General features: G+C 53.2%; 1 protein-coding gene across 1 annotated transcript in view; it reads left to right on the forward strand.

The window, feature by feature from the left end:
* The window catches only part of spag8 (sperm associated antigen 8), a 73,023-nt gene that overhangs the window by 32,001 nt on the left and 21,799 nt on the right, over nt 1–19,223 (forward strand). Inside the window, exon 3 of the mRNA XM_038790767.1 lies at nt 15,363–15,408. Within this exon, the coding sequence (XP_038646695.1) occupies nt 15,363–15,408 (46 nt within the window). The remainder of the gene's footprint in view (nt 1–15,362; nt 15,409–19,223) is intronic.

A 19,223-nucleotide genomic window follows, 5' to 3' on the forward strand; every position in this document is an offset into this window, starting at 1 on the left:
GGCATTCTGCCCTACTGGGCACCGGGCCTGGCACTGCCGGATCTGAGGGGCAAGCATGTGGATGTATTCTCTTTACATGGAGACAAACAGCCGACGCCGGAGTGAAACCCGGAGTGTTTCACTCTGGCGTCGGAGGCCGCTCCTCGCCCCCTATTCTCCCCCCCCCCCCCCCCCCACCGGAGGGCTAGGAACGGCGGCGCGTGAGTCTGGGGCGGCGGGCTCTGACGCTTGCGTCAAAGCGGCCGCCGAGAATGACGCGGCCGGCGGCACCTAAGTGACGTCAGCCGCGCATGCACAGGTTGGCCGGCACCGGTTTTCGACTTCCGGGCGGCGAGCGAGGAGGTCGCAGGGAGAGGGGCTCCCGCAAGCGCCAGATAAGGAGAACAACCCCCCCCCCCCCCCCCCCCCCCGACAGGCCGGACGGCGGAGGAGGAGCGCCGGCAGAGGAGCCGGAGCGCCGGCAGAGGAGCCGGAGCGGCAGCGGAGGAGCCGGAGCGGAGGAGCCGGAGCGGAGGAGCCGGAGCGGAGGAGCCGGAGCGGAGGAGCCGGAGCGGGAGCGGAGGAGCCGGAGCGGCAGCGGAGGAGCCGGAGCGGAGGAGCTGGAGCAGCAGCGGAGGAGCCGGAGCGGAGGAGCGGCAGCGGAGCGGCGACAGCGACGGCAGAGGAGAGGCAGCGACAGGGGGGCCCAACAGCAGCAGGTCCAACCCCTCTCCCTCCCCCCCCCCCCACGCGGGCCAGGGGCGGTGCGGCGGCGGCGGCCCCCCTTCTCTCCCCCCCCCCCCCCCACGCGGGCCAGGAGCGGTGCGGCGGCGGCGGCCCCTCTTCTCTTACCCCCCCCCCCACGCGGGCCAGGAGCGGTGCGGCGGCGGCGGCCCCTCTTCTCTCTCCCCCCCCCCTCCCAACCAGCAGCGGGGACCCCCCCCCCCCCTCCCAACCAGCAGCGGGCCCCCCCCCCTCCCAACCAGCAGCGGGGACACCCCCCCCCCCAGCCAGCAGCGGGGACACCCCCCCCCCCAGCCAGCAGCGGGGGACACCCCCCCCCCCAGCCAGCAGCGGGGACACCCCCCCCCCAGCCAGCAGCGGGGACACCCCCCCCCCCCAGCCAGCAGCGGGGACCCCCCCCCCCCCCCCCAGCCAGCAGCGGGGACACACCCCCCCCCAGCCAGCAGCGGGGACAACCCCCCCCCCAGCCAGCAGCGGGGACACCCCCCCCCCCCCCCAGCAGCGACCACCGGCTCACTCGCCCCTCCCCCCCCCCCAACTGCAGTGACCACCACGTGGCAAGGACAAAGAGACAAAGGGACTCTCTCTCTCTCTCTCCTGGTTGAGTGGGGAGAGAAGACAAAAAAGAGACTTGTATTTCTGTTCTTCCCAAAAGAAAACTGGTAAAGAGAAAAGGGGTAGGGGAAATAAATTAAAAAAAAAAAAAAATATATATATATATATATATATATACATATATAGATATATAATAATAAATAAAATAAAAATAGGGTGCGGAAAAGGGGGAAAAGAAGAACAAGGAGAGAAGAAAAGATGAAGGGGAAGGGGGAGAAAAAAGTGCCAGAAGGGAGCCAAGAGAAAGGGGGCACCGGAAGTAGACGGGGCAAAGGGCAAGCCAGCTCGGGCGAACGAGGTCAACACGCGAAGCGGCGGGAAGGATGTTTCGCCGCATCCAGAAGAGCTGGACGGGCGGGCAACCTCTCCCCTGGGGTTAGAGGGGGGCGTGAATTGGAAGGAAGCCTTTGCCGAGGTGGTGAGGGAGCAGCTGCAGGCAATCAAGGCAGAGTTAAAAGCAGACGCAGAGGCCGCAGCACAGGCAGCAGTGACCAGGGCCATGTCAGGGGTGCAGCAGGTTCTGACCAGATTGGAGAAGAAAGTGGATGCCCAAGGGAAGATACTGGAAGCCCAGGGGGCAACCATTAAAGAGCTGGAGAAGGCAGCGACTGACGCGAGCGACCGGGTCATATCCCTGGAGAGGGGAATGGTGAAACTGAGTGTAACACAGGGGAGCCTGAAGGGCAGGGTAGACGACCAGGAGATCAGCTCGAGAAGGCAAAATATTAAGATAGTGGGCCTGCCAGAGGGGATAGAGGGTAGAAATCCCACAACATTCGTGGCTGCGATGCTGGGCTCCTTAGTGGGGCGGGAAACTTTTCCCACCCCACCGGAAATGGACAGAGCTCATCGGTCACTGCGCCCGAAGCCCAAGGAAGGGGAAAAACCGAGAGCAGTTATAGCCAGACTGCACCGGTACCGGGATAGGGAGACAATCCTGCGCTGGGCCAAGGAGAATAGAGCCTGCAATTGGGACGGGCACGCCATCCGAATCTACGAGGATTTTGGAGCGGACATAGCTAAGAGACGGGCGGAGTTCAACAGAGCGAAAGCAGCTCTCTATAAGAACAAAGTACGTTTTGGTATGCTGTACCCAGCAAAACTCTGGGTCACATACCAACACAAGGAATATTTCTTTACAGCCCCTGCCGAGGCGAATAGATTCGTCGAGGAGCACGGGCTGGAAAAAACGCCATGGGAAGTAGGGACGAGGGGCCCATGGCAAGAAGATACGTCATGCCGACGGGGGGGTGGGGAGGGGCGAGGCAAAGCCAGCCCCCTCCCCCCTGGCAGGAACACCCAGAACGGAAAACAACCCAATGCCCAAGGGCCCGCTCCAGGTGGGAGGCCAGGCCCCGGCACGAGGGAACGGGAGTACTGGAGAGGGGAGAGGGGAAGCGAGACAGCAACCTCCGAGAGGGGAGCCACCGTGCTAGCAGGAAGCTAGCGAAGGGGGCGCGCAACAGAGCAGGGCCGCAGCGCACCCCCAACAGGGGGGAAGGCGCCAGGCAGGGGAGGGGGGGGGATCACCCATCAAAGGTGGGAGAGCAAATGGGGACAGGAATGGGGGAGAGAGGGGCAATGGAGGGGTATACAGGGGTATCCCCGAAAGGGATAGAGCGGGGGGGGGGGGGGGGGGGCACTCGGGGGGCGAGAGACCAGGGAGGGGAAATGCAGGGACGAAGGGACAAAAGAGGCCAGTAAGGGAATAGGGCCACAAAGTGCCACAGACAAGGGCTCGAAACAGGGAACTGCTGCAAGCACCCACCCAGTACGGTCTGTGGGTGAAGGGGCCCCCCGGAGTGCAGGGGACTACCCGCGTGGCGGACACACAGTGGACGGCCATGGCGGGTGTCCCTGGGACAAGGGGGAACCCCGGAGCGCAGGGACCCGACCGCATGGGGAGAGCAGTGATAGTGGACATCCTGGACGGCCCCCTAACAAAGGGAAACCCCAGAGGGCAGGGGCGCGTCCACCGGACAAATATGGTTAACCCCACAGGAGCAAGGGGGCAGAAGCCCCCCACCAGAATAGTCACCTGGAACGTAAGGGGACTTAACGGCCCAGTGAAGAGATCTAGAGTCCTCACCCACCTTAGAAACATGAGGGCCGACATAGTCTTCCTCCAAGAGACGCACTTGAGGGAGCAGGACCAACTGCGGGTAAGAAAGGGCTGGGTGGGACAAACCTATCATTCCTGTTATGGGGCAAGGGCCAGGGGGGGTGGCGATCCTGATTGGCAAGAGGACAATGTTTAGGGCGACAAAGACGGTTACGGACCCAGGGGGACGGTATGTCATGGTCAGCGGGGCCCTGGATGGGGCGCCGGTAGTTCTAGTTAACGTGTACGCGCCCAACTGGGACGACACGAGCTTCATCCAAAAGACCATGGCAGAAATCCCGGACATAGCGACGCACCGACTAATCATGGGGGGGGACTTCAACTGTGTACAGGACCCAACGACGGACAGATCAAACCCCAGAACGGGGAAAACCTCAAACATGGCAAGGGAACTCAGCCACTATATGGAGCAGATGGGAGCAGTAGACCCCTGGAGATTCGCCCACCCGGGGGAGAAAGAATTCTCTTTCTTCTCCCCAGTACACAACGTGTACACCAGAATTGACTTCTTTGTGGTGGGGAAAACGGTGCTTCCAGAGATAGACAAGGTGGAATACTCCGCAATTGTGATATCAGACCACGCTCCACACTACATGGATGTGCGGCTAGAGACGGGAAGGGCCCAGCGCCCCAAATGGAGGTTGGACGGTGCCTTACTAGCTGACAAGGCCTTCAGCGAAAGGATAGTGCAGGCCATAGCGGAGTACACTGAGATCAACCAAAACGGGGAGGTCTCACCCTCCACGTTCTGGGAAGCGCTTAAGGCCGTACTAAGAGGGGAAATCATAGCCTACAAAGCGCAAAGAGATAGGGAGGAAAGGGTGGCTAGGCAGAAGCTGGTCGACTCCATACTGGAGGTAGACCATAAATACTCCGAGGCCCCGACTGTAGAACTCCTGGCGGAGAGAAAAAAATTACAAAGGAACTTTGACCTGCTCTCCACCAGGAAAGCAGTACACCAACTCCGCCAGGCACGCGGGGCCCTATACGAACACGGAGACAAAGCCAGCCGCCTGTTGGCCCACCAGCTGAGAAAGCAGGCAGCCAGCAGAGAAATTGCGCAAATCAGAGATACCAGAGGCACGTTGGAAACAGAACCAGAGAGGATTAACAAAACCTTCAAGGCCTTCTACCAAGAGCTGTACACCTCAGAGCCCCCAACGGGGAAGGCTGGGATGAACCGGTTTCTTGACGGACTGAACATACCAGTTGTGGGAGAGGGCAGAAAACGGGATCTGGAAGCACCACTAGCACTGGGAGAGATCATGGAGAGCATTAGCTCCATGCAGGCGGGGAAGGCGCCGGGACCGGACGGATTCCCGGCGGACTTCTACAAAAAATTTGCGACAGCGCTGGCCCCGCACCTGCGGGAGATGTTCACAGACTCGCTAGCTAGGGGCACGTTGCCACCCACGTTAGCACAGGCCTCAATCTCGCTGATACCTAAGAAAGACAAAGACCCAACGGAATGTGGGTCATACAGACCCATATCTCTGCTGAATGCAGACGCCAAAATACTGGCCAAAATCCTAGCCAAAAGGCTAGAAGACTGTGTACCTGAGGTGGTCACAGAGGACCAGACGGGCTTTGTCAAAGGTAGACAGCTGACCGCGAACATCAGGCGCCTGCTGAACGTGATAATGACCCCCTCCGGGGAGAGAACACAAGAGGTGATCGTCTCCCTGGACGCAGAAAAGGCCTTCGACAGAGTCGAGTGGAAATACCTCATAGAGATACTGGAGCGGTTCGGGCTTGGAACAGGGTTCACCGCTTGGGTAAAGCTCCTGTACAACGCTCCCATGGCGAGTGTACCGACCAACAATACCAACTCCCAATACTTCCAGCTGCACAGGGGCACCAGACAAGGATGCCCACTGTCCCCGCTGCTGTTCGCACTAGCAATTGAACCGCTAGCAATCGCGCTCAGGGCAGCAAAAAATTGGAGGGGGATCCGAAGGGGAGGTAGAGAGCACAGAGTCCCACTCTATGCGGATGATCTGCTCCTCTATATCTCGGACCCACAAAGCAGCATGGACGGAACCATCGCGCTCCTGAAAGAGTTTGGAGCCTTCTCGGGCTACAAACTCAACATGAGCAAAAGTGAGATCTTCCCATTACACCCGCAAGGGGGGGGGGGGCAGCACTAAAGGGGCTGCTGTTCAAACAAGCCCAACATAAATTCCGCTACCTGGGGATCCAAATAGCCCATGACTGGAAAGGGATCCACAAATGGAACCTCACCAGCCTGACGGAGGAAGTTAAAAAGGACCTGCAAAGATGGAACACACTCCCGCTCTCCCTCGCGGGGAGAGTTCAGACGATCAAAATGAACGTACTGCCCAGGTTCCTCTTCCTGTTTAGATCCATTCCGATCTACATCCCCAAGGCCTTTTTCAAAGCGCTGGACAAACTCATCATGGCGTTCGTATGGGGGGGTAAAAATGCTAGGATCCCAAAGAAGGTCTTACAAAAAACAAAAACCAGGGGAGGGTTAGCCCTCCCGAATCTACAATTCTACCACTGGGCAGCAACAGCCGAGCGAGTAAGGGGATGGATCCAGGAGCCAGAAGCTGAGGGGGGTGCGTGCGGAGGAGGCCTCCTGCATGGGAACCTCCCTCCGGGCCCTCGCCACGGCAGCACTCCCATCCCCACCCAAAAAACACTCCAGCAGCCCAGTGGTGACAGCCACCCTCCAATCCTGGAACCAACTGCGGCAGCAACTTGGCCTGACCAAAATGTCGAACAGGGCTCCCATCTGCAACAACCATAGGTTCAAACCAGCACTGACCGACGCCACCTTCAAAAGGTGGAGGCAGGACGGGGGGACACTGACAGTCAGGGACCTATACACGGACGACAGGATCGCAACACTGGACGAACTGACAGAGAAATTTCAGCTAGCTGGGGGGAACGAGCTACGGTACCTGCAGCTCAAAAACTTCCTACGAAAGGAGACAAGGACGTACCCACAACCGCCACGACAGACACTACTGGAAGACCTACTGGACGCAAGTATCCTAGAGAAAGGGAATTGTAGTGACATGTATGACCGACTGGTAGATAGGGACGACACCGTACTGGACGCAACAAGGAGGAAATGGGAGGACGACCTGGGGATGGAGATAGGGTGGGGACTCTGGAGCGAAGCACTGCATAGGGTCAACTCCACCTCCACGTGCGCAAGGCTCAGCCTGACGCAGCTAAAAGTGGTACACAGAGCACACTTAACAAGAACCCGTATGAGTAGGTTCTTCCCGGAGGTGGAAGACAGATGTGAACGGTGCCAAAGAGGCCCGGCCAACCACGCCCACATGTTCTGGTCTTGCCCCAGACTCGTGGAGTACTGGACAGCCTTCTTCGAGGTTATGTCCAAAGTGGTGGGAGTGAGGGTGGAGCCATGCCCGATAGTGGCGGTCTTCGGGGTTTCAGAACAGCCAGATCTATTCCTGGGGAGGAGGGCGGACGCCCTTGCCTTTGCCTCCCTGATCGCCCGCCGTAGAATCCTGTTTGGCTGGCGGTCAGCAGCACCGCCCAGAGCTGCGGACTGGCTGTCCGACCTCTCGGAATCTCTCCAAATGGAGAAAATCAAATTTGCCATCCGAGGGTCGGACGACGGCTTCCACAGAACGTGGGAGCCATTCATGCAACTGTTCCGGGACCTATTTGTGGCCAATGTACAAGAGGAAGAATAGTCGGGGGAAGGTAGCGGGAGGGGGGGGGGCTACAGGTTCGTTACGGGGGTTCGATGGCTAGCTAAGGCCCAAAACCAAACTAAATAAACATGTTGAGGGGGGGGGGGGGGGGCGCAGTTACTACTACGAAGATGCTTACCTGTAAATATGTATGTTAATTTTTGCGTGTTTGTTTTTTTTTTCTCTCCTAACAATTTGTAATTTGTTCAATATAAAATATGAAAACTGAATAAAAACATTTATAAAAAAAAAAGGTTGGCCGGCGCCAACCCACGCATGCGCGGTTGCCGTCTTCCCCTCCGCTGCCCCGCACGACATGGCGGCTTGATCTTGTGGGGCGGCGGAGGGAAAAGAGTGAGTCTTTTAGAGACGCCGGCCCGACGATCGGTGGGCACCGATCGCGGGCCAGACATCTCATGAGCACGCCCGTGGTGCTCGATCCTCCCTCTGCTCCCCAAAGGCCCCACACTTTCCGGTCGCGCGCTGTTCACTCTGGCAGCGACCAGGTGTGGTTGGCGCTGCTGTGAACCAGTCGGGTTTGGCAGGCTGCTCGGCCCATCCGTGCCAGAGAATCGCCGGTCGCCGTGAAGTACTTGTGGGAGCCAGTGAACTGGTGCTGACTGCCAGCATTGTGACCCGCCATTCTCACCCCTCACACAAACTTCACTTGGCCGCTTTCCGTGTTCTTCACAGGCCCTGAGCACCAACAGTCCCACCACCGGAAGCACTGCTCCCACCTCCTCCTATTGGTCAGTGGAACAGTGAGGCACCGATATGACGTTAGGAAAGCTAATCACCCATTGGATAATCTGGGTGCCAATCGGATAAAGCAAGGCAAAATGCTCGGTGATGCACGATCAATAACTCCCGAAGCGAGATTGTAGGACAATTGAAGGCTTTATTGAACTAGATGTTTCCCTCAGCAGCGCAGGTACAGAATGCAGCAGCTAGGGAAACACAGACTCTTATACTCCGCCTTTCCGGAACCAGCAGGCAGGCTTCACCAATGATCTTACAGTATCAGGTACCTCCAACACAAATGATCTTACAGTATCAGGTACCTCCAACACCAATGATCTTACAGAATCAGGTACCTCCACCCTAGGTACAATAATACCCCTAATACCGACTACCACATTCGCCCCCTGTTAAAAAAAAAGTCCGGCAGGGGTGGTGGTCTTGTGTTGTACAGTGGTGGAAATTATGGCGGTACCCGTCGGTGGTACAGTGTTTTGCCTTTTTACATGTCACACATTATTTACAGATATTTATTTACAGATACATTTCATAATGAAGCTAGTAGTCGATCGGGGGCCCTGGCCGTCCTTTGTGATCGTCGCAGTCTCGGCGGTCTTGGCGCCGGCTCGGGCATCCGTGTCTCCAGGAACGTGGCGTCTTCAGCTTCATTAACCCTGGGTGGGACCAGTGGAAGGACAGATCCCCCTGGGAAGGGGGCAGCCGTGGGGTGTGCCAGTGGGAGGGTGGGTGGGGTTGATGAGGGGTGTGTGGGTGGGTCTCCAGTGGTCGCCAGGTCCCGGAGAGGGACCGTATCCTGCCGGCCATCGGGGTACGCCACATATGCGTACTGAGGGTTAGCATGAAGGAGGTGTACCCTCTCGACCAGCGGGTCCGACTTATGCGCCCGCACGTGTTTGCAGAGGAGAATGGGTCCAGGAGCTGCCAGCCAAATTGGGAGCGAGGTCCCAGAGAAGGACTTCCTAGAGAAGACAAGGAGACGTTCATGAGGTGTTTCGTTGGTCATGGTACACAGTAGTGATTGAATAGAGTGGAGTGCATCGGGGAGGACCTCCTTCCAGACCGTTCCATTCTCCCTCTCCACCTGCCCGTTTCCCCGGGGGTTGTAACTGGTCGTCCTGCTTGAGGCAATGCCCTTGCTGAGCAGGAATTGACGCAGCTCGTCGCTCATGAAGGAGGAACCCCTATCGCTGTTGACGTAGGCAGGAAACTGAACAGGGTAAAGATACTGTGGAGGGCTTTAATGACGGTGGCAGCGGTCATGTCGGGACAGGGGATGGCGAACGGGAACCGGGAGAACTCGTCAATCACGTTCAACAAGTACATATTGTGGTCGGTGGAGGGGAGGGGACCTTTGAAGTCCATGCTGAGGCGTTCAAAAGGGTGGGAAGCCTTCACCAGGTACGCTTTCTCTGGCCGGTAGAAGTGCGGCTTGCATTCCACGCAGATGTTCCTGGTGACGGGCCTGACCTCCTCGATGGAGTAGGGCAGGTTGCGGGTTTTGATAAAATGTAAGAAACGAGTGACCCCCGGGTAGCAGAGGTCATCGTGAAGGGTCCGGAGTCGGTCCACTTGTGCGTTGGCACATGTGCCGGGGGATAGGGCATCAGGAGGCTCGTTGAGCTTCCTGGGACAATACAAGATCTCGTAGTTATAGGTGGAGAGCTCAATCCTCCACCATAAGATCTTATCGTTCTTTATCTTGCCCCGCTGTGCACTATCGAACATGAAAGCTACCGACCGTTGGTCAGTGAGGAGCGTGAATCTCCTGCCGGCCAGGTAATGCCCTCAATGCCGCACAGCTTCTACTATGGCTTGGGCCTCCTTTTCAACGGAGGAATGACGGATTTCAGAGGCATGGAGGGTGCGTGAGAAGAAGGCCATGGGCCTGCCCGCCTGGTTGAGGGTGGCCGCCAGAGATACGTTGGATGCGTCACTCTCGACCTGGAAGGGAAGGGACTCATTGATTGTGTGCATCGTGGCCTTTGCGATGTCTGCCTTTATGCGACTGAAGGCCTGGCGAACCTCTGCCGACATGGGGAAAACCGTGGATTGGAATGGTAGGCGGGCCTTGTCCGCCTAATTGGGGACCCACTGGGTGTAGTATGAGAAAAACCCCAGGCAACGTTTCAGGGCCTTCGAGCAGTGGGGGAGGGGAAAGCCATGAGGGGGTGCATACGTTTGGGGTCGGGGCCTATGACTCCATCGTGCACTATGTAGCCAAGGATGGCTAGATGATCGGTGCTGAAAACGCATTTCTCCTTGTTATAGGTCAGGTTAAGGAGATTGGCGGTATGGAGGAATTTGCGGAGGTTGGTGCCGTGGTCCTGCTTGTCGTGGCCGCAGATGGTGACGTTGTTGAGGTATCGGAACGTGGCCCGCAAACCGTACCGGTCAACCATTCGGTCCATCTCCTGTTGGAAGACCGAGACCCTGTTTGTGACACCGAAGGGAACCCTTAGTAAGTGGTAGAGCCGCCCATCTGCTTTGAATGCGGTGTACTTACGGTCGTCCGGGCGAATGGGGAGCTGATGGTAGGCGGATTTGAGGTCCACCATGGAAAAGACCTTGTATTGTGCAATTTGATTGATCAAATCAGATATGCGGGGGAGAGGGTACGCGTCGAGCTGCGTATACCTGTTGATGGTCTGACTGTAATCGATGACCATCCTGTGCTTCTCCCCGGTCTTTACAACCAGTACTTGAGCTCTCCAGGGGCTGTTGCTAGCCTCGATAATACCTTCCTTCAGTAACCGCTGGACTTCCGACCTGATGAAGGTTCGGTCCTGGGCACTGTACTGTCTGCTCCTGATGGCGACGGGTTTGCAATTGAGGGTGAGGTTTGCAGACAGGGAAGGTGGGTCGACCTTGAGGGTCACGAGGCTGCAGACAGTGAGAGGGGGTACAGGGCCGCCGAATTTAAAGGTTAAGCTCTGGAGGTTACATTGGAAGTCCAATCCCAGGAGTATGGCAGCGCAGAGGTGAGGGAGGACGTAGAGTCGGAAATTCTTAAACTCTCTTCCCTGGACTGTGAGGTTAGCTATGCAGTACCCCTTGACCTCTACAGAGTGAGACCCGGAGGCCAGGGAGATTTTCTGGTTAACTGGGTGTATAGTGAGTGAGCAGCGCCTTACCGTATTGGGGTGCATAAAGCTCTCTGTGCTCCCGGAGTCGATCAGGCAGGATGTCTTGTGTCCATTGATAAGTACAGTCGTCGTAGCGGTCGAAAGAGTTTGGGGCCGAGACCAGTCCAGTGTCACCGAGGCGAGTCGTGGCAGAAGCTGATGGATCTCCTCGGGCGGTGTGCGGTCATCCGAATCGGGGTCTTGAGACTCCAGCCAAGATGGCGGCGCCCACGGGTCGCACATGGCTGGGAGTGGGCAAGATGGCGGCGCCCATGAATTGCACGTGGCCTCTTGGGGACAAGATGGCGGCGCCCGGGGTCCGCACGTGGCTCGTGTGATCGAAGATGGCGGCACCCACGGGCCGCACGTGACCTGCGAGGAGAGGAATGGCGGCGGCCCTGGTTCGCCTGCGGAGACAGCGGCGACCGCCCGGGTCTGGCATACCGGCACAAAATGCCCCTTCTTCCTACAACCCTTGCAAGTTGCGGATTGTTGCAGCGTTGCCGGGGGGTGCTTGGCTTACCCGCAAAAATAACATCGGGGGCCCCCTGGGGTTGCCTGGCAGCCGCGCGGCACAAGCTTGTGGGGGGTTGGGGGATACGTCGGAATTGGCTGCGGGTAGGGACCACGCTGCCCATGGGGATACCGCGCGGTCGGGGACATACGCTCGGGCGTTGCGGGAGGCTATGTCGAAGGAGCTTGCGAGTGCCCATGCCTCCTTGAGACCCAGCGTCTCCTTTTCCAACAGCCGCTGGTGGATCTGCGAGGACAGCATACCTTCAACTAAGGTGTCCCGGATTAAGAGTTTGGTGTGGTCGTTGGCTGAAACTTGCGGACAGTCACAGTTCCTACCTAGTACCAGCAGTGCGCGGTAGAATTCATCTAGCGATTCCCCCGGAATTAGTCATCTGGTAGCTAGAAGATGTCGGGCGTAAACCTGATTTACTGGGCGTATGTAGTGTCCTTTCAACAGGATCATTGCGGCCTCGAAACCGTCCATCTCCTCGATGAGCGTGTAGATTTCTGGGCTCACCCTTGGGTGGAGAACTGCAGTTTCTGGTCCTCCGTGGGTGTAGTTGTGGCCGTCCTGATGTATCCGTTGAAACACGCCAGCCAGTGTTTAAAGGTCGCCGCTGAGTTTGCCGCGTGGGGGCTAAGTACTCCGGCTTGATGCGGAGCTCCAATCTTCATATCTTGTTCATAAATTGATGCAGGATCAATAACTCCCAAAGCGAGATTGTAGGTCAATTGAAGGTTTATTGAACCAGATGTTTCCCCCAGCAGTGCAGGTACAGAATGCAGCAGCTAGGGAAACACAGACTCTTATACTCCGCCTTTCTGGGCGGAACCAGCAGGCAGGCTTCACCAATGATCTTACAGTATCAGGTACCTCCAACACCAATGATCTTACAGCATCAGGTACCTCCAACCTAGGTACAGTAATACCCCTAATGCCGACTACCACACTCAGCTGCTGGTAGATGCATTTTCAACCTAAAAGGAGGTTGCAGCTGTTGAGTGCTTCTCCAGCAATTGCTCTGCTAGGACCAATCGCTCCACGACCCTCTCGACACTCCCCTGTCATGACCATAGGTTTGAAAAACCCTGAATGTAGCCGTCATCCACAGCCTTTCTCTCATCAATTGTTGCTGGTGATCTCTGCTGGAACATATTAGTGCCATTCCAGGGCATACAAAGTGTCTTGATTTAAATATCTAAATTAGCTGTGTGCTCTTTCCCAGAAAACTAACAACAGCTTCAGTGATGGGAGGAATGTATATTCCCCTGCTTAGCCCATCGCAGTAACCTTCTCCAGAACGACAGCAATCCCACCAAGCTAAGCCTCTCCTCCGATGCTGATCTTTTGTGTAACCCTCGCACCCTTTCAAGATATCAGAATAACTCACCAAAAGGGAATACTGGCTTGTCAAATGAATCCTGGTGCCTGTGCAATAAGGAGGTCCATTATTTTGGTCTAAGATGTTTTCACTTGAAATATCTGACTACTGTTTGGAAGCAAAATTTTGAATGCTCCAAGCTTTGTACTCATCCATGTATAATAAGCTGATTTAAATGTTCTTTTGTAAAGTTAAAAATATATTTTATAAATGCATGCCATTAAATTAATTAGACAACTTCAAGTGAAAAAGAGAGTGCAGATGAATCACCTCATCATAATTATGCATTTGTAAAATTTCCCCGTTTATTGACTTCTTCTGGTATACTCATTGAATTATACCTTACAAGCAATGTTCCAGATACACCATCACCATCCCTGGGTATGTCTTGTCCCATGAATAGGACGGACACACTAAAAGTAGTGGCATAGTGGGAGGAAGTGAGTGGTTCTGGAAGTCAATAGAATTTTAACCGTGGATCCCATGAAGTCTTGTGGAACATATCAAACATGAGCAAGGTACCCTCCTGAAAGTACCATCAGTTGCCCTCTTTCAACTGATGAATCAGTTCTCCAACATTGATGATTGCACAATGTTCAGTCCCATTTATAACTCATCAGTTAATAAAACACTCCATGCCCGTTTTCAGCAGATCTAGGCAATATTCAGGCTTGAGCTGGTAAGAGGCAAATGTCACGCTATAAGTGACAGGTTATGACCATGTCCAGCAAGAGAGAATCTAATCATCTCTTCTTGACATTCATTGGTATTACCATTGCTGAATTCCCCACCATCAACCTCCTCAGAACGCAGACTCAATGGGCCAAAGTTTCCCTTCTGTGCTTTATGATTCAATGAGTTAGTATTGAGCAGGCACTTAGCTGAACCAGCTACAGAAATATATAAGGTGCGATTTTCTGGCCATGTTCCGCTGGAATCAGGACGGAACACGGACGGTAGATCCCGTGAGAGGCCTCACCCAAGATTCCCGAAGGTCTTTACACCTGACAAGATCTAACTAGATCTTGCGAGATGTCGCAATCCAGATCCTGCCCACAATGGGCGGGACCCAGATCCGCATAGTTAAGTGAGCTTAAAAGCCCACTTAACTATGTCTACGTCGGATCGGACGGCCACCCGGCATCTATCGGCTTGCCGAGGAGACCCCGGGCGGGCATTGTTTAACACTGGTCCCAAGAAACAAGGACCAGGCGGAATGGCATTTGGCGGGGTCTCCAGGTGACCAAAGGCCCTTGGGTGGTTGGCCTTTGGGAAGGGTGGCACCCTGGCATTGCTGGTGGCACTCAGGCACCTTGGCTCTGCCAATCTGGCACCCTTGTAGTGTCACTTGGGCACTTTGTCACTGCCAGCGTGGCAGGGGTGCAACCAGGGTGCCAGGCTAGCAGTCTCAAGGCTGGCATTTTGTCAATGCCAAGGATCGGACCCGGGGGTGCCCTGCCCATCTGAGGTGGAGTGATGACCCACTTATAGTTGAGTTGGGGCATTCGGAGGGGAGAGGGGGGGGATTACAGGGTCTTGTTTGGGGGGGGGGGGGGGGGACGGATCGGGGTGCCATAAGAAAATGGCATCCGATCTCTTCCTGCACTGAGGAGCACCGCTCGCCAGAGCTCCTCAATGCAGGAAATAATGCTAAGGGGGGGGGGGGGTTTGCGAGGGGGGTTGGGGGGGGTGGTGTGGGGCGGGGGGGGGGGGGGGGGGGGAGGGCAGTGTGCAATCCCCGCCGGGGGCCGAAATAGCAACAAAGTGCCGGTAGATATCAGTGCCATTCCCGGCGCTTCGCAAATCCCGCCCAGAACGGACTCTTTTTTAAAAATTGCGCCCATAGTTTTAAAATATTCTTCATGCAATATAGACATCAATGGTTTGGCCAGCATTTATTACCCTTCTTTTTATTGCCCTTGAGAAGGTGATAGTGGTCTGCCTTCTTGAACCGTTGCAGTCCACCAAGGTGAGATCAGCTTTTATCCGACCTAATCAGCAGACTCCGGCTCTCAAACCCTTGGCCTATTAAAATTCCACTTCAATAGAGGTGGTTTAAATGGTCAACTGTCTCCATGAACCATACATGCACGAACCCTGGTCCGATTGCAGTTTCACCTCCACTAGAATCTTGGAGGGAGGAGGTTGAATTTCTGGATTTGTCTGTCATTTTCACCATGATGAAGAGACCTTCCACTATGGTGAAAGTCTGGACCTTGATCTAAATATTTAAAATCTTGACGACAGGGAATAATTTGCTTGGAGCAACTTTGTCAATCTTGTTTATATTTCTAAATAATAAATTAAACTGCAGTACATATTCCAGCATCTATAGTTAATTACAAGATACATTGCATAAGCGGTGCGAAAATTAACTTGGCTGTTATATATGGTTGTGTTAGATGTGCAATCTCCATTTGTTTTTGTACAGGAATAAAGAAGCAACTTATTGAAAAGTACATGTATCACAAAATAAGGTAAGTTTGTGCAGGAGTAGGACTGGAGAACTCAATTTATTTAACATATTAAAATTTACTATGTTTCGAAATGTCGAGCAAAAATACCTTTTCTTTCGAGCTACAGTCCACCTTCAAACCAAATTTCACTTTGATGATTTTCTGTCCTGAATTGTTAATGTTTTGACCTTTACAAGCTTGTCTTCCAGGGACTTCATGGCTAAAAAGGTTAAAAATGATCAAAATTGGTCATTCTCTACATGCTAAAAAAACAGGTTCACTTGCTTTCTAAATGGCCAGTTTCAGACCATGCAATTTTGATTATGAAAATGAAAAATGAAAATCACTTATTGTCACGAGTAGGCTTCAATGAAGTTACTGTGAAAAGCCACTAGTCGCCATATTCCGGCGCCTGTTCGGGAATGCTGGTACGGGAATTGAACCGTGCTGCTGGCTTGCTCGGTCTGCTTTCAAAGCCAGTGATCTAGCCCAGTGTGCTAAACCAGCCGCTTATTTGGCAGCCCCTGATTATGGTAATTACAAAAAAGTTAAATGTAAGACAACTTGTTTTTCATGGAAGTCTATTGGAGGGGTGGTTACCATAAATGGTACATGCATTTTGAGCTGACCCATCCCAGAACTGCCTCCATGGACCTCACACTTTCCCAGACGTATTTGAATTCTCTTGGCTTGGTCACCTTCAGATCCTATCATCTTGTAGGCTGACAAGGATCCCAATATTTGCAACAAGTCGATTAATTCTTGCATTGTAGAACACTTAAATCACATCATGAACATGTCAGCACAATGTGTATGGGATAATTGGTCTGACCAAATGGGCTTCGAGGTTATCCTAGACATGAAATGCACCAGGCTGTTTGACTCTACCCAGTCTGATCTATTCAATCCCCCCTTCCCAGGAACACACATACATGTGCAGTATGCTGCTCTGATAATCATTCGGTTACTGAACTCGTTGGGCTAAATTTTCACTGAGTCAAGATAATGTAGGAGGTCTTTAAAAATGGTGGTGGTCTCAATTCTGGGATTCCTGATCCCATTCCCTGTCTGATTTTTGGGAGCATGGCGAAAGGGTAAAGGGTACGGGTTGGTTCCTGATAAAAATCCATACCTAGAACTCCTGATCTGGCTGGCTCCATTGCAGAGATAGGCATGACCTACTCCGCTGTAATTTTCATGGAGTCAGGCCAAGATTTAAAGACAGTAACAAGTCTTACAACACCAGGTTAAAGTCCAACAGGTTTGTTTCAAATTGCTAGCTTTCGGAGCACTGCCCTTTCCTTAGGTGACCTTTTTTCATGTGGGGACCTTTTTAAAAGGTGAGTTCCAAAGATCTTCAAGTACCCTATGCCAAGATGAGGAACCCTGCCCACTTCCCAAGGCTCCTCATGCCCATCGTGCCAAGCTATGGCATGTCTATGCCCATTGAGCCAAGCCTCATTGTGTATATTTGGCTGAGAGCCTAGATATCCATTACTCATGTTGAAACAGCTATGCCCCAAAGAAAAGATTGTTTGACTCATCGCTCTGACTCTGATCTCTGTGTTCAATCTCATAATGTTATTGACACAAGTTTAAGTGGTTTCAAGGGTCTGGTTTCTGTTATTGAGGCTCTAAAGGGTCTGGCTGATTGATGCTTTTACTGCCTTGTCGTGAAATGACGTGTTTAACACAGCGGGAATAATGAAAGTGCAAGAAAATTCAAGGGGTTGGATTTTCCGATCCCCGATGCCGAAATCTCGTTCGGTGACGGGGCGGAGATTCCCTGGTGATGCCGAAATCGGGGGGTGGCGCCGCTTTCGCGATGCTCCGCCCCCTGAAAAGCGGCGTCCGTACGTTGGCTGAGGCCACCCCACGATGCTCCATCCACGACCAGCCGAGTTTGCGACAGCGTATGACACCCATCACCCAACGAGAACTCAGCGTGGCGGCTGCAGACTCAGTCCAGCGCCACCACAATTGGGGGAGGGCCAATCAGTGGGCAGGGGTGGACATATTCGGGGCTGGGAGCACTGTGACGGGGTGGTCCGAGGCGCGCGAGCCGGCCACAGGGGGGGAAAGAATTTTGCTGGTCGGGTCTGCGGACGGCATTCGCCAGGAAGCACGCTGCGGCCGCTGCAGACTGCCATTGAGCACATGCTCGCCACAGACCCGGCAATTATCCAGGCCATATCGGCAGCTAGAGACGGGTACTCTACGCTGCCTCCCTGCTGGCCCCCAGCAAAACGGGGAATCGGTGGCCATTTTTGTGCCAGTTTTCCTGGCGTAAAACATCACCGTTCCCATGCCGGCGTGGGGACATAGTCTCCAAATCAGAGAATCCGCCCAATCATACTGATCATACTGCCCTCTGCAATGCTTCAGTACAATGGAAGGAAGATTACAGACATTTCAAATACATCAGTACAGAAAGTGCAATGATAATCAAGTTGTCTGCATAGATCGTGAGGCACTCTGATGTGCTTCAATACAATTGTGATTGATGTAATATTCACTTCACATATTCAATGTTTTTTTTCCTTTAAAATGTTCGAGTACATAGAATCCATAGAATCCCGACAGTGAAGAAGGAGGCCATTCGGCCCACCGAGTCTGTACTGACCCTTTCAAAGAGAACTCTACCTAAGTCTAAACTCGCATTCAATTCCTGAAACTCCACCCTGAGGGGTAATTTATCGTGGCCAATCCAACTAACCTTCGCATCTTTGGACTGTGGGAGGAAACTGGAGCACCTGGAGGAAACCCACGCTGACACGGGGAGAATGTGCAAACTCCACTCAGACGAGTTCAGATTCAAACTCGCATCCCTGGCCCTGTGAGACAGCAGTGCTAACCACTGTGCCACCGTGCCGCGGTATACCAATCACAGTATACCAATACAGACAAGTACATTATTTAATCAACCTGATTCATTTATTTTGAAAACTTTAATATAGAAACTGAAATTATATCAGTGGAAATAGGCCACGACACTTTTTGCTACCTGCTCTTTCTGCTTAACATGGCACTCAGAGCATTTGAGAAAATAAGAACATATGAGACTCTGAATAATACAATCAAGTGTGGGTCTATAGTTCAGTCCAGGTCGACTGATTGGCTGGCTGGCACATTGCTGATTTTATGGATGAAAGTTTAATAAGACTGTTTTGTTCTTGCTTCCTTTTTTTGTTGAAGTATCAGCATTCCATTTCTGGAAATAATTTTCTGGGTCATTATTGAAAATGATTAAAAATGTAAAACATTATCTTACTTTGGAATTCCAGCAATTTGTTTTATCCTGATTGGGTTTCTTTCAAGATATTGTTTACATTTTATTGTAATAGTTTATTCACTTATTGGCCTTGATATTGAAATCGAACCAAGCACCCAGAATATGATTGGATACGCAATACCAATTTCTGAAATTAGCCTTAAAAGTGAAACTTGTAAGGCTCCTTTGTGTTGGTTGAAATAACAGTGGTAGTTTATTTTTTTTTGTTACAGTGACACCATTTCTTTGGTGAGTAAAGTTGTTTTCAAAAAGCTAGCTTGGAAACATTAGCCATCATGCACATCTGCTTTTGTTAAATTCCTTCTGATGTATTGCTTCCTCTGACACAAATACCTGATGTGCTACACTTTAGCTGGCTTAATTGAATGACATTTCCTCAGCTTATTATGGAACTTGACTGTTAGACAGACCTCAATCCAGCCGTTTTGCTTCATCTGTCACCATGTGTAAACCATATGTGGCACGTGAGGCTTTTGGAGGCCCCTTGCTGCCTTGCTTCAATTCTTTGTGCTTTTCCATCCAATGGCGGTGGTAGACACACCCT

Source organism: Scyliorhinus canicula, chromosome 3, assembly GCF_902713615.1.
Source record: "Scyliorhinus canicula chromosome 3, sScyCan1.1, whole genome shotgun sequence".
NCBI lineage: Eukaryota > Metazoa > Chordata > Chondrichthyes > Carcharhiniformes > Scyliorhinidae > Scyliorhinus > Scyliorhinus canicula.